Below are 16428 nucleotides of genomic sequence, written 5' to 3'. Positions count from 1 at the left end.
GTCATATATTCCAAGACGTAGGCTAGAATCTGTGATTGCGAAGTACAGTAAATATCTACACCGGTGCGGTGACTGACAGCCACACATACTCCTCAAAACATCAGATTCATCCGCACTGGAGCCGTGCCGACTCACAACCCACGCAAGGAAGATAATTCTGCAAACAGCTGCAATTGCAGGTTTTCAAACAAAGATGGCGACAAAGAGGCAAAACTTATGGACTGCAGCTTTAAATGATTAATTCAAATGTTAAAGGGGTCATATGATGTTGCTAAAAAGAACATTATTTTGTGTATTTGGTGTAATGAAATGTGTTTATGTGGTTTAAAGTAAAAAAAACACATTATACATCTGAATATTTGGGTTGAACTGTTCTGGAACAGTGTTGTAAATACAACTTAACCACTGATTTCTAGTCGAGTCCTCTTTTGGAAGACCAAACAAAGTATTTTCGCTTTCGCAACGAAACACACAGCGTCTTCACAACATGGCGGCGGCGGCGGAGGCAGCAACAATAAAGTTAGCCTTCTTTCTTTGCGTGAACATTTGGGTGGTGTTATGCAAATCTTCCCACATCGTGACGTAGACATGTGGGGGCGTGTTTAAACGAGGCGTTTTAGGAGGGCGTGGACCAGTCTTAACTTTTATAAAGAATATCTCTTTGGGTTTGAGACTTTAGTCTTTGCAACTTTAGGGATCTTATCTATTCATGAACATCTTGTAACACTCCAAAGAGAAAGGAAAACTTGAAATCGCATCATATGACCTTTAATAAAACTGAACTGAATTACATTTTTGAATTATATTTTAAATTAAAAAGTATTATTTACTATTATTGTATGAGGAAACACTCCCAGTGCACCTGTCAGTGGCTAGAGACGGACAGCAGCAACCACATCGCATTACACACAGTCTTTCTCTGCCTTGGCCTATCATATTTCAAGAGCCCCACAGTTCCTCTCCCATTGACTATCAGGTTCCAGAGCTCTTCTCTCTTTCTCTGCCTGTTTCTTTCACCAACACTGTCATAGACTCACCATAGAGACCATGTAGGATGTGTCCTGTTAAATGCACTTTAACTTGTGGTCCACTTTGAGAGCATTTAGAGCATCTATCTGGCAGATCAAGGGTATGAGGTCAAGTGTGTGTGTGTCTAAGTGAAAGAGCTGGTACATTTGAGTACAGATGGCTCTGTCATATGACCTCATAAAGCCAGCTGTCACAGCTGTGCGGTCACACACACATACGTATGGATTAAATGATACAGCTTACATAGTGAGAGAGATTTGGGAGGCAGACACAGTCTGTCTGCAGAATTCACATTCATTTAATACAGTCCTCTCAAGAACACAGGGATTGAAATCAGACTTAATATGAGCTCTCCATGATGCCATTGGCTGTGGTTTGCTTTCAAGTATTCAGGGTGACCACTAGACACACTTAAATCCAAATGACCTTCATTCCAACTGTTTCTGGGACTAAGATCCACTCCAGTCTACCATCAAAGACTGGGAGCTGTTCAGCATCAGTTCTGTGTGCCATGCAGCACTATTAGCAACACATACTATGACTCTCTTCTTAATGGAACTTATCTGCCTTCATATGACATCACTTTTATAGTGACAGGGCTCCAGACAAAAAATATGAGGGTGCCGTGTGCTCCTAGAATTATAAAAAAAAAAAATTGTCGATAAAGCTTTGAATTTATCGATAAAGGTGGTTGTTTTGAAGTGCTTTCGTATTTCGATTGCATAGCTCAAAGATTTCTGTTTCAAATAAATGCTGTTATTTTTTTTCTATTCATCAAAGAATCCTGAAAAAGCTATGGCAGATTCCATAAAAATATTAATTAGCACAACTGTTTTCAACATTGATAATAGTGATAAATGTTTCTTGAGCAGCAAATCAGCACATCAGAATGATTTCTGAAGGATCATGTGACACTGAAGACTGGAGTAATGATGCTGAAAATTCAGCTTTGCATCACAGAAATAAATTACATTTTAAAATATATTACAATATAAAATGGTTATTTTAAATTGTTAAAATATTTCACAATATTACGGTTTTTAGTGTATTTTAAATCAATAATCATACATCATACAATAAGAACAGCATTATGAATTTATTTACACAACAAAACTCTGGACTTATGTAAGTTAGGGTGACCATACGTGCCATTTTCCCAGGACGCGTCCTGGCCAGGATTTGTTTTGGCTTTGTTTTCCTGTTTTCATGCTTGCTGAAGGTAATGATCGAAAAGTAGTTTGGCCAATAACATGCAAGCATTGTACATAATGGACCAATCATGGCGTGTGAGAAGGTGGGATCTACGGTCAAAGCGATGCAATTACGCGTACATATTAGGTGTGTTCGACTTAAAAGCAGAGCGGCTCAGACCGATCAGTGTTTGACATCAAAGTACCTCGAGAGCGTTTCGAAAGCATAACCGTCTGTATGGTACTTTGATGTCATACACCGATCGGTCTGCACACGCAAACAAAGCCAAAACCTAGATATTTTAGGCAATATAGAAATCCTGGCCAGGACGCGTCCTGGGAAAATGGCACGTATGGTCACCCTAATGTAAGTCTCATAAACCTAGTCTAATTCAAACTGTTAACAAGTTTGAAGCTTTTTCGTGAATCTTTTTGACTCTAATCTGTATGAATCTGAACTGATTCATAAGAGTCATTTGTTTGTGAATCATGCGTCACAGCTTGTGCTGTGTTCATTATTGTGTGCAGGAAACACTATTGAGCACAAATGTTCAAAATGTTGATAGATTTGAAATTATTGTTGCACATTTTAAATTTTTGACACATTTACAACCATTTTCGTCACAACTCTTCTTGTGAACTTGTAAAAAAAAAGTGTTACCTCAAAGGATTGTTTGGGGATTGTAACAGTCTCTAAATAGCTTTTGATGAAGACACATTCATCTAATGCTCTCGTCTTGTACAACACAATTGTTCATGTTGTGCAAATGAGTCTTGTAGCTTATTTAAAGAAATGCAATTCTTTCCAGTATCAAAATCTCTCCAGCTTTACCACCCACCCTTGAGAGCACACACAATCTTGATGTATTTTTTTGCAATCATTTAAACGCAGTGTTATATAACACTGCTTTTACTCATCTTGGAAAAGCTTTTCCTGGTCAGGAAATAATCTCCAAGTGTCCATGGAACGTTTAGCATAACTCCCAGAAGTCAGTGCTGCACTATATAAGGAGAGAAGAAGAGATATATAAAGTTATGGTAGAAATAGTATGAGTAGTATGCTATTCCAAATTCAGGCAACAGACAGTGTGTATGTGTGTGTGTGTGTGTGGTCCTTTTGACCTCTGACCTCAAAATGGCACATGCATTTTTTTTTCTGGCTAAATTTTGTCAGTGGTCGTGTTGGCCCAGGTCTTTGTTTGTGCACTGAAATTTTCAGTCGTGTATGGGAAACACCAGACGGCAAATAAAACAAAACAGGGCTTCCCAACTGAACCATGCAGCACAAATCTAATATCTGCACGGCCTATGAACAGTGTGGCACAAGCCACTGGAATATGGGTTTGTTGACCGATTTGAACCGCGCTGCATGAATCAGAGTCATGCACAGCACGATCCATTTGAATTCGACACTGTTTCAGACCTCAATGCAAACAGCAAAATATTTGCTGTAACAATGTAAATCATTGGACAACAAGAGAAAGCAGTGCCATGCAAAGACATAAAGGCCTTTCAATCCACACATTTACTGTAATAACACAAACTGAGAACCTTTCTTAAAAGAATCATTTTTCTTCGTGTGAAGAAAAAAATTTAGAAATCTAAAGAACCTTTTCCACTATAAAGATTTCATGGATGTTAAAGGTTCTTCATGGAAACATCAATGCCAATAAAGACCCTTTATTTTTGAGAGTGTATCTGTACAAACAGATGTTACGTTTGTTAATATCAGCAAATTTAAATCAGCATTCAAATTCAAAAACATGTTTTACTGTCAAATGCATCTTTATAGCACAGACATGCATTATTATTGCACTTGTAGAATAATAATATAGTTTTTTTCACTATTGTTTTTCACTATCACTATTATTGTTGTATGTGTATATTAATGTGCATGCATTTTCAAGTACTTCAGCAAGTCTTGAGGTGGAGTATCATATGCAACCAATTAGCAGAGTGATTATTAACGTGTGAATGAACTCACAAACAGTGAGAGATCGGCTGACATAGAAACACAGGCACACACACATCTGAGAATAAACTCCTCAGAGAATAAGGTAGAGCAGTAGAAAATATCTTACACTGAAAATATTCCCGGTGGGTGCAATAAATCAGGAGCTATTAAACTTTCTTGGCCCACAACCCAAATAAGACATTTTGTCTTTACTAAAATCATGCAATATGCCGTCAGATAATTTCTTTGCTCTGTTTCATTGAATAAAATGTAAAATATACACCGATTCTTAAAGAAATCGCCACTGTTCTTTGAACACATTTAATTTTTTTTAGCATGAATACTAATTATAGTAGATGCTAAAAAAAAGGTTGAAACTGAGAATACATCCAGCTTGTACTAGAATGAAGTATGGTTTAATATGATGTTTTGAGCTGTTACTGTTACAAAATTGTGCTTTGCTAACCATAGTTTCTGCCCAAAATACCATAGTTGCTACAGTTACTGCTCCTACAATAAAACTGTGGTAACTTGGTTTTCACCACAACTGTCATCCAAAAATATATGGAAGGTTTTTACACGGCTAGAATGAATGTAATGTTTTTCTGTTGACCTAGTAACAATAATTGCAGTAACTGTGGTATTTTGGTTGAAACTATGGTTATCATGTGGTTGTGGGATGCTTGATAGAATACATTTCTTTTGACGAAACGGTTCCAACACATACTTTTGTGAATAACTATTCCTACAGAACATAATACATTTAGGAATGAATGTGAAACAATGAATTTTCTCTTATTAATATTGTGCTTTCCTGTGTGTGCTCTGCCCCCGTCCCACATACACATGTTATTTGCTTGGTTATTTTAAAATGTTCCAGTCACCCACATTCTGTCCATTTAATTTTAGGGTACCTACAGCTGTTCAGTTCTTTTTAATACTTGTGTGTGTGTGTGTGTGTGTGTGTGTGTACATCCTTGTGTAAATGCATGTCCTGACACCGACAACCTTGTCTGACTTTACACACTTCCAGTTCCCTGTTTATGATTCCTTCTCTCTAGACAGGGATTGACACTAAAATTCTAAAGCTAAAATTAAGCTAAAAGCACCTTTAAAAAAAAAAAAAAAATCTCTCTCTCTCTCTCTCTCTCTCTCTCTCTATATATATATATATAATATTTTGTCATTTAATTCTTGATGCATTAGAAAATGTCTGGCACATTTTTCTTTTAATGTTTCATATTTTCAGTTACTCCTGCTCATGCATATTAACTCCATTTTGTAACATTCACTCAGTAGCAGAAAAAAAAAAGCTCTCTCTCTCTCTCTCTCTCTCTCTCTCTCTATATATATATATATAATATTTTGTCATTTAATTCTTGATGCATTAGAAAATGTCTGGCACATTTTTCTTTTAATGTTTCATATTTTCAGTTACTCCTGCTCATGCATATTAACTCCATTTTGTAACATTCACTCAGTAGCAGAAGCTTATTGGCTGTAAGACAGGTGTTCTTAAAGGAATAGTTCGCCCAAAAATGAAAATTTGCTGACAATTTACTAACCTTTAAGCCATCCAAGATGTAGATGAGTTTATTTCTTCATAGGAACAGATTTGGAGAAATGTAGCATTACATCACTTGCTCACCAGTGGATGCTCTGCAGTGAATGGGTGCCGTCAGAATGAGAGTCCAAACAGCTGATAAAAACATCACAGTAATCCACACTACTCCAGTCCATCAGTTAATATCTTGTGAAGCCAAACGCTGCATGTTTGTAAGAAACAAATCCATCATTAAGATATTTTTAATGTCGAAGTGTTGGAGGATGGTCTCAGAAGATTACTGTGCTATGTATTCCCAATTAATGACCCAATTAATATTTATGCACCACAACTTAATTATGGATTCTAGGTTGCAAACAGTTTGATGGAACGCAGTCAATTGCAGTGTGAAAGATAATCTGCATAATTATGAAGTATGAGGTATTTGTGTTTTTATTCTGATAGTATTATATTTTTAGGTTTTTATCAGCACTTTTGAACATTTTGCACATTGGCAAACGATAATTTTCCCTTCAATTTTCATTTCAAATTGAGAGTAGGGTGACATTCCAATGAACAAATGGATAGATGCGCATAACATTTTTAAATCCGCTTTTGCCCATGTATTATCTGTTGTTCTTTTACTGCTTTTAATTTTCCTGTAGTGGTGAGAGAGTTTGCTGTTTAATCCTGTGTGTGCTCTTGTCTGGACGGATGAGCTGGAGTTGTCTATTTCAAACAGCCCTAGTCAGGTGGCCTATTTTCAGATGTATTTTAAGACAGTACGTCCTGAGAGACATCATCCCCTGTCTGTTTCTGCCTCACTGAGAGTAGCCCTGCTTTCTGCTGCTGAGGCTGTTGCTTAGGTGATTATAAGCAGGAATAGCACCCGTATACTGCTATTTTTGTCGCCCTTTAATGATGATGTCATGTGGCAGATTGTCAAACATGGTCTCTTTATGTGTACATGTAGCCTGTATGGCCAAGCCCGGTGTCACCCCATACAGACCTATAGAGTGCATTAGTACCTGCCTACTTTTTCAATGGCACTGGTTCTGGAAGTCACTACACACATATTTGTATTTATTGATATTTTGATTTACCTTTCAGTTTTATATTTTCAGTTTGCATTTTATTTAGTTACATTTTTAGTTTTATAGTCATGCCTTTTTATAATTTTTTTAAAAAGATCTATAATTAATTTATCTGATATTCATATTTTATTTTAGCTTTATTTCGATAACCAAAAACTACATTTAATAGTTTTTTTTTTAAATATTTGTATAATAAATTTTTGTTTTAGTAATTTTAGTACTTAAACTTATTTCAGTATTTTCAGTTTTCCAATTTTTGCATAAGTTTTTTTTAAAGTTGAATATTTAATCTAATATTTTATTTTAGCTTTATTTCAATTATCAAAAATATTTTGTTTTATAAAATATTTATAGATAATAGTTTTAGTTAACAGTTCAGAAACAAAGTTTTTCCCTAATAAAACACAAAGCCATTTATCACACACAAGTCAGGTTTTTCTTCACTGCATACACATGACTAAGGGAAAAATATATAATCATGTACATTGAGATGGCAGAGCTAGTTAATGAACTCAGTTTAATGCAATAGTTTATGTTAGTTTGGTATTTCTGTTAATTTTTTCAGTGAGATTTAGATCGACTTGTTGCCAAAATAAAGCATTGTAATATGTGAGTGTGACAGACTAACAAAAGAGAGCAAGATTTCCGCAAAAACTGCTGGCAAGTGAGATATCCTCTACTGAAATCAAATAGCTTTGAGTCAGCTAATAGGAGGCTGCCTTGAGCAGCTCACTGTTTTCTTGGCTCGGGTGTATGGCATCTTGGCCATTAAGGTGAAATGTAGCCTCTTACACAACTGCACTGTAGGGGAGCTGTTGCTGTGGGTATGTTGACTGGACTGTCACCAGCAGGTGTAAGTGTGTGTGTGTGTGTGTGTGTGTGGGTGTGTGTAGGGGGGGACTGCTTGTCTGCCACATAAAGCTTTTTTAGTTCTTCCTAAAAATGTTGCCAGCAATCAGCTCTTTCTCTCTGTTATGTCTATATGAATGAATTAGGCCAGTATGTGAATGCAGGACTGTCATATAGCCTTCACAGTATTAAGAGCAGTTTCAGGAATGAATGTTTTTATTGAGGACAATATTTGCTTCTCAAGGCACATTTCAGTTTATAAGACATTTTATCTTTAGATTTTAGTTGACAGTGTATTATAAAAAACTTGAAAATTGTCCCCAAGTCATGTCAACACTGTTACCATTAGCTATGTTTTCCATTTTGGGATGCTTGAGAAGTCACAGTGCAATTTATTAACAATAAAACACATTATTTGTCTGTTAGGATGTTTGAAACCTAAAAAAAATGTACCTTTAAAAAATCGCCTCATCGCTCTGGAAATGGCATCAGTTTCAAAATGACCTTTTCAATTAATTATAACTACAGCTTATATAATAGCTTTGTACAACAGTTATGCTAGATGTTAATGTAAAAGCGGTTTCATATAACTGAGTTATGGAGTTGTTGAAGTGATTTCTTCACATTCAGGGATTAATTTCTGACTCTGGTCCACAGTTATATTCAGTATGTTGGAGCAGGCAGATGAATATTTGTTTGAAAAACAGCTTGCCTCTAATTTATGTGTGTGTGTGTGAACTCATCTAATGAAGAGAGCATAAAGACATAAAGCGGAGGAAGAGTGAATCTTTCTGACAGTTGAAGACGGCTGCAAGGGATTTCTCAAAGAACTGTGTGTGATTCTGAGAGAGTGAATGTGTCTGCATGTGTGAAAATCACTATGTGTAGCTGTGTCCTAAATCACGTCTCATTCCCTATATAGTGCACTATATTTGCAGTACCAACACTATTTTGTAGTGTTGTTTGAGTTTTTAGAGAATATCTTTTTTACCTGTATAATTCACTTTTTTTATTCAGCATAAAGTTTGGTATAACACTGCTGTTTAAAAGTTGTAATGTTTTTGAAAGAAATCTCTTATGCATTTATTTGATCAAAAATATAGTCAAAACAATAATTAGAGTAGCACCTTTGCAATTTTTCTTGGCCGATTCCGATTTCCAATTTTTTTTTTTGTAAGTGTGACCTGCTGATTCCGATTTTTGCAGATTCCGATTTTCTTTCTAAGAACTATGATTGACAGCAAACACAAAAAAAAATCTATTTTTTGTTCAATGCAAAGACTAAGTTACAGATGTTCTTTCACTTAAACAACTCTCAAAATAAAGTGCTCTGTGACTGGAAAGAGGTAGAAATAACAATGAACTGAAAATGAGTTGCTGTATGTAACAAAACAGATGTCATTTCCCACTTATAAATGGTCATTTTTTACCCTAACTTTATAAAATGCGTCATCTTTCACATAAAATTCTTACATTGTTTCAATTAATTCAGTTAGAATAATAAGAAACTGTAGAGTTGTTACCATTCAAATGAAGTCAGAATCTACAAACTCCATCTTTCCACTGCAGGAAAAACAGCATATTATATGTTGATACCTATGCAACATATCAGTGTTATAAGAATCTTTAATAGTTTTGCACCATTACACAATCCAGTTACATATGTAAAATACCATGCTCGAAGACAAAGAGTCGTAAACGTTCCCTCCGAAAGTTTGTTACCATTGGCTCAATTACCCCCTGGAGGTGTGACCTCCACAAAAGTTAAAAGGTGACCTCCCTCTCTCATCATCATCTTCTGCTGCTTTTCTGCTTCAGCTTCTGGTTGCTGCTTGTGTGGGACTCACCAAGTCCCGGGGCCGGTGCAGCCACGCCTGGCAGGCCTCAACTACAGTCATGTCTTCACTTTCCACCTGGGAGAAAACTCGCCCGACTACCACCGAGTCAGAATAACATCTTGAACAAAACAAAACAGAAGTTTAGTATAAGCTGTAGACCCCGTTGTAAAATAGCGTTGATGGTTTCAGTCAGGTGGTTAACTGAAATTTGCCCTTCCCCCCATGTATGTGTGATTGTATGTTTGTTTGTTTAGACTAGTGTTAGTGTTTAGTTAATAAAACTTTTGTGCACAAATTAGACAAGTTTTTCTGATTCTGTCACTGCTTGTGGATAATGTCCATTTAACGATTCCTGATCTTGTTACATGCTCTAATACACTAGTACTGTAAGAAAGTTATTTTCTATGGCCACGAAAATATAATTTCTTAGAGTTGATATGAAATTACTCTGAATGTTCGCTGGATGAACTGATTAGTTGATGGTAATATTAATTCTGCTAGTTACTACTGGCAGCTGATATAGCCTAAATACTGTAATTGTAATTAATTATAATTAATTGTAATTATTTATATACATTTCCCGTTTGAGCTAATTTGCTACATCTGTTAATACCAGAAATGGATGCCTTGCCCCCTCCAGCCAGTGACGCCATTCTTCAAATGCCGCTTTCATGGCAAGGAGCTCTCGATTGCCCACATCATAGTTCTGTTCAGCGGATGAGAGTTTGCGAGAGAAGTAGGCACATGGAAAAAGCTTAGGAGGATTACCTTGACGTTGGGAGAGGATGGCGCCAATGCCGGTGTTAGATGCATCTACTTCTACCACAAAAGGTATGTTAGGGTCAGGATGATGCAGAATGGGTGTCGAGGTGAAGCAGTTCTTCAATTCGTTGAAAGCTTGAACAGCATCAGTGGACCAGCGAAGGTTAGTATTCCCTCCCTTTACCATTGAGACGAGTGGAGCGGCGACAGAGCTAAAGTTCCTGCTAAATCTTCTATAAAAGTTAGCAAATCCCAAGAAACGTTGTAGTTCCTTCACTGTGGTAGGTTGAGGCCACTTGAGAACCGCTCGTTCTTTGCTCTCGCCTATAGACACCCCTTCAGCACTGATGATGTAACCGAGAATGGAGATTGAAGTTTGATGGAATTCACATTATTCTGCTTTAGCATACAGTTGGCGTTCGATGAGACACTTTAAAACCGCCTGGACCTGCTTGTCGTGCTCCTCTAAAGTGTTAGAGTAGATCAAGGTGTCATCAATGTATATGATTAGGCACTGGTTCAACGTGTCTCTGAATATGTTGTTTATGAAGGACTGGAACATGCACGGACGGACTATTGGACAGCCTGAACGGCATAACAATGTACTCGTAGTGCCCACTGCTGGTGGAAAAAGCAGTTTTCTATTCATCCCCTTCTCGGATGCGGATAAGGTTGTAAACGGAGTTAAGATCTAGCTTGGTGAAAACTTTGGCAGTTCTGAGCTGCTCCAATGCTGCTGGAACCAGGGGCAATGGATATCGGAATTTGACCGTTGTTTCATTTAAGCCTCGATAATCGATACAAGGACGAAGGCCACCATCCTTCTTACCCATGAAGAAGAATCCTGCTGCTCCCAATGAAGTGGATGGATGAATGAAACCCTTGGCTAGCTCTTCTTCAATGTGTGTTTTCAATGCTTCAGCCTCCGGTTCTGACAAGGGAAAGATTCTTCCTCTAGGCGGCATGGTGCGAGGTAGCAGTTCTATGGCACAGTCACTGGGTCCTTGCGGGGGTAGTTTTGAAGCTTTGGTTTTACTAAAGGCTTCAAGCAGATCGCCATACTCTGGAGGTATATGTGGGGCTGAGTTGGTTTTGTTGATAACAATAGCAGTGCTCACAGGTATGGGGGTGATGGACTTCAAGCATTTAGACAAGCAGTTGGGATCCCATTGCATGATCTGCTCCTCACGCCAAGAGATTTGTGGATTATGGTCCTGTAGCCAGGGTAAGCCAAGGATGACCGGGTTGTGTGGAGAATGGATGACGAATAACCAAATTATTTCAGTGTGTAAGGTTCCGACTTGCAGAATGAGTTCAGTAGTGGTGTACAGTACATGTCCGGTCCCTAGGGTTTTGTCTGGCCAGAGGAGCACAAGCCCCCTGACTGAGCCTGTTTTTTTTTAAGACCGGTGTTCTTAAAGGAATAGTTCGCCCAAAAATGAAAATTTGCTGAAAATGTACTAACCTTTAAGCCATCCAAGATCTAGATGAGTTTATTTTTCCAGAGGAACAGATTTGGAGAAATTTAGCATTACGTCACTTGCTCACCAATGGATCCTCTGCAGTGAATGGGTGCAAGATGTTAACTGATGGACTGGAGTCATGTGGATTACTTGTGGATTATTATGATGTTTTTATCAGCTGTTTGGACTCTCATTCTGACGGCACCCATTCACTGCAGAGGATCCATTGGTGAGCAAGTGATGTAATGCTAAATTTCTCCATGTCTGTTCTGATGAGGAAACAAACTCATCTTGGATGGCCTGAGGGTGAGTACATTTTCAGCAAATTATCAATTTTGGGTGAACTATTCCTTTAATAGTGTTGTGTGACTTCCTTTCTTAGCAGCAGTTGAAGGACAGTGGACAATGAGTGACCTCGTACTGATGTACAGGTCAGCTGTTTCCTGCTCTGAGAGAAACTCTGTGTAAAGGTTTAGGGGGTAACAGGTTTATGGGTGATTGTGTGTGTGCTTGCAGGTTTTGTCTTCATTCCAAAGTGCTTTGCATTATTGAAACTAATCTTTATTAATCTCAACTACTTGGTCATGTACTTGGCCTCTTGGCAATAGAGAGCCTTTTTTCTTTTTCTTTTTCTCTCTCTTTTACACATAAACGCTTGGTATGTTTAAATGTGTTAAGTAAGGACAGGTTATGTAATACTAGTTTAGTACTTTACTTGTGCACATTAAATGCACACACACTACACACAGTATATATAATCACTCACACTTACAGAAAAACACACACATATATACATAGTTATACTTGCATACATACATACATATTTATATACTTGGACCCACACACACACACACACACATTGTGCCTTTTGAATGTGTTAAGTATTAACCTAATAACTACCAGATTTTTGTATGAAAGAAGAGCAGCTGTTTCTGAGCTCCTTTGTGAAACCCTTTTTGTCTTATTTAGTTTTTAAACCTATAAAGAGCATTAGATGTGTGAACACACGTACATATTATAAAAAGGAAATATCATAACAGATTAAAACATGAAGAGTTAAGTTTTGAAGCCTCCCTAAACAAATAGAAAGCATCTGTTTGGTTAGCATTTAGACACAAATCATACTGTAAAACTATAGCTTTAGAAGGGGACATTGGTCAGTAAAATAATTTGACTACATTCAAACTGCTTCAGTCACATTAGCACTCTCTTACCTCTTCATTAAAACATTTTCAGTTCTTTTTCTTACTGATGATGTTTTTGCTTTTCTGTTTGCTTGACAGGCAGTGACAGGAAGAAGTTTCGGTGATAAGGATTTCAGAAGCGGCCTGGAGAACGGCATTCTGCTCTGCGAGTGAGTTTTATACACACACACACACACACACACACACATACTGTAAATGTAAATGAAAAATGTTTAGTGGAAGTTAGGTTTTCTGTGGCAAAGTGCTTAAAAACATTAATGGATTAAATGTTGATTAAATGCAGGTGCAATTAATTCACCAGTATGGAAATTTGTATAAGCATCATTTACATCTAGGAAATTTTTGTTAAAGAGGACAAATAAAAGCCTAATTCTGATCACTACACTACCGTTCAAAAGTTCGGGGTTTAAAAAAGTTTCTTCTTAAGTCTTCTATGCTCACCAAGGATGCATTTATTTTTACAATTTATTCCTGTACAATTTTTATTTATTACAATTTATTCCTGTGATGCAAAGCAGAATTTCCAGCATCATTATTCCAGTCTTCAGTGTCACATGGTCCTTCAGAAATCATTCTAATATGCTGATTTGCTGCTCAAGAAACATTTATGATTACTATCTATGTTGAAAACCATGATACATTTTTTTCAGGATTCTTTGAAAAACAGAAAGTTCAAAAGAACAGCATCAATGTGATTTTTTTGTTGTTGTAACAATGTAAGAGTCTGTACGTCAATAAATTGAGTTGAATTTAATGCAATTAATGTAAGTATTAATTTCTTTAAAAAATATCTTGCTGACCCCAAATTTGTGAGAAGTAGTGATTTTTTTTTATTTATTTTTTTTAAACAAATAATTTTTTCATTTTGTTGTCCAAACTGTAATGAATGAAAAAAGAAAGGAAAAAAACCCCAAAAATAAATCACAAAAATGAGAGGATGTTATGAGTCAGCCAACATATTATGGTTCCAACATATTATGCAATTTCTCTCTCTTTCTCTCATCATGTGACTTATTAGGTTGCTGAGTTCAATCAAACCAGGCCTTGTGAAAAAGATCAACAGACTTCCAGCACCCATTGCGGGACTGGTGAGTGTGGTTGGTGTGTGTTTGTTCGCATGTGTTTGTGTTGTTCTGTGCCTGTTTGTGTCAGGCCAGTCTCAGCACTGCTGTCTCAGAACAAATCCAGTACTGTTCCAATTTGTGACTGTGGTAGCTATTTTATGTTTGTGCCATCAAGATATCAGATAGATACAGCCCATAATGAGAGAATTAAGTGAAGCTTATCAGTGCTTTAAAGTTATAGCTCAAAAGCAATGTTTTGAGAACTTTAATTAGATACAAAAATCCTGGTTATACCATGGTACCTTATTGTAAGTTTCATACTAGATTTTCCAAAAGTAAAGGAAAACTGCCTCAAACACTTTTTTTTTTTTTTTTACATCTTTAGATGCTTGTTTTGATAACATGCAGCTCATCACACATTGCCTGTAATTGTCACATACAGCAGGCAGCAGGTGCATAATATGTGTCTTTCCTCTCATCAGGATAATCTGACCATGTTTCTGAGAGGATGCGAAGAGCTGGGATTGAAGGGATCACAGCTGTTCGATCCTGGAGACCTGCAGGACACGTCAATACGAGCGAACTTAACGTATGTGTGTGTTTGTGTATGCGTGAACAGAGACAGGAAGAGGAGACTGATTATGTGCAGAAAAATGAATGGGATGAATCAGAAGTTATTTTGGTGGCTCTAGAAGATCTTACCTTTCAGTTATTCACAGCAGCTCATCTTCTTCTTCTGAAAGCGTAGATTTACACTAGATAACCAATCTGAAAAAAAAGACATTTTAGCTAAAGAAGCTACGTTTTTATTTTAATTGGTTGTTTGAATTATTTAATCAGAATATAAGCAGTCTTTCGAAGAATTTTGGTTAATCCATATTGAAGTTGATACAAGATTTTTACACTTTAAGATGTAACATTCAGAAAGGGTTTATTAATTGAGCAAAAGTGAGTTTTACATTGACAAAGACTTATATTGTTACAAAAAGTATGTTTCAGATAAATGCTGTGCTTTTAATCTTTCTATTTATCAAAGAACCCTGAAAAAATATTACAGTTTCCACAAAAATACTAAGCAGCACAACTGTTTTCTACATTGACAATAATGAGAAATGTTTCTTGAGCAGCAAATCGGCATATTAGAATGATTTCTGAAGGATCATGTGACCCTGAAGACTGGAATAATGATGCTGAAAATTCAGCTTTGCATCACAGGAATAAATTACATTTTAAAATATATTCAAATAGAAAAGAGTTATTTTAAATTGTAATAATATTTCACAATATTACTGTTTTTGCTGGATTTTTTAACAAATAAATGCAGCCTGGGTGAGCATAAGAGACAAATCTTACCGACCCCAAACTTTTGAATGATAGTTTATCTCTGTTGATTAGATGGAAAACAGCTGTTTTCTCTCTCTTTCTTTTTCTTTGTAGGAGCTCTGACTGCAGTAGAAAGCTGAAGAATGTAAGTACACTGAACTGTTTTTTAAACTTTACGTGTCAATTAGTGTTTGATGTACATTTTTATTCTCTCCTGTGTTTTTTGAATGATTAGGTGCTCATAACCATATACTGGCTTGGTAAAGCTGCTAACAGCTGTGCAATGTATAACGGCCCCACACTCGACCTGAAAGAGTTTGAGGGGCTTCTTTCCATGATGCGAAAGGTAAATCAATTCGTGCCAACGTATGAAACAGCCTGATAAATTAAATAATTCATAAGCTTTTATGTTTTGAATTCTTTTATTTTTATATTTGGTGTTTATGTGCAGGAGTGTGTAAATGAAGAGTTAGATTCCCCTAAGCGCAGTATAAGAGACAGCGGTTACATCGACAGCTGGGAATCGGAGCGCTCTGATTCGCTGTCTCCTCCGAGGCACGGCCGTGAAGATTCGTTTGACAGTCTCGACTCATTTGGCTCACGATCACAGAACACACCCTCACCAGACACAGTTATTCGCTGCAACAGTGATGGTATGAACTTCTCTTCTATTGATTTTTTTTGTCATCATGCTATTTAAGTCGGTAGTCATGAAATATTGTCTATAATTGTGCAATAATACATCACATTATTACTGTTTTACTGTATTTTTGATCAAATAAATGCAGCCCTGGTGAGCATAAGAGACTTATGAATCAAAAACTTATGAATGGCAGTGTGTATATATATATTTTATTTTTACTGTATGACATTGAATTGCCAATGCACTGAAAAAAATAAACTTTTTTTTTCATGATCCCTATATCTTATGCACACACACACACACACACACACACACACACACTTACGTCAGACTCTCCATGTCTTTCCTGACAGCAAGCATTCATGCAAGAGCAGCTGCGGGTAAAAATACATCATGAACAGCACACAATCATGGACTCAAAGAGAGGAATAATACATTCCCACATATGTGCAGTGTGTGTGTGTGTGTGTG

At 36.7% G+C, this 16428-nt stretch overlaps 1 protein-coding gene across 1 annotated transcript in view; it reads left to right on the top strand.

Moving 5' to 3' along the window:
• Positions 1-16428, top strand: part of LOC107746015 (LIM and calponin homology domains-containing protein 1-like) — a 51410-nt gene that overhangs the window by 3450 nt on the left and 31532 nt on the right. Inside the window, exons 2-7 of the mRNA XM_016560052.1 lie at positions 13006-13076; positions 13946-14015; positions 14474-14580; positions 15429-15459; positions 15550-15660; positions 15766-15967. Of these exons, the coding sequence (XP_016415538.1) occupies positions 13006-13076; positions 13946-14015; positions 14474-14580; positions 15429-15459; positions 15550-15660; positions 15766-15967 (592 nt within the window). The remainder of the gene's footprint in view (positions 1-13005; positions 13077-13945; positions 14016-14473; positions 14581-15428; positions 15460-15549; positions 15661-15765; positions 15968-16428) is intronic.

This window comes from Sinocyclocheilus rhinocerous, unplaced genomic scaffold, assembly GCF_001515625.1.
Source record: "Sinocyclocheilus rhinocerous isolate Xijiao unplaced genomic scaffold, SAMN03320098_v1.1 scaffold288, whole genome shotgun sequence".
Lineage (NCBI taxonomy): Eukaryota > Metazoa > Chordata > Actinopteri > Cypriniformes > Cyprinidae > Sinocyclocheilus > Sinocyclocheilus rhinocerous.
The sequence above is the reverse complement of the archived record's forward strand: the minus strand, read 5'-3'. Positions and strand labels throughout refer to the sequence as shown.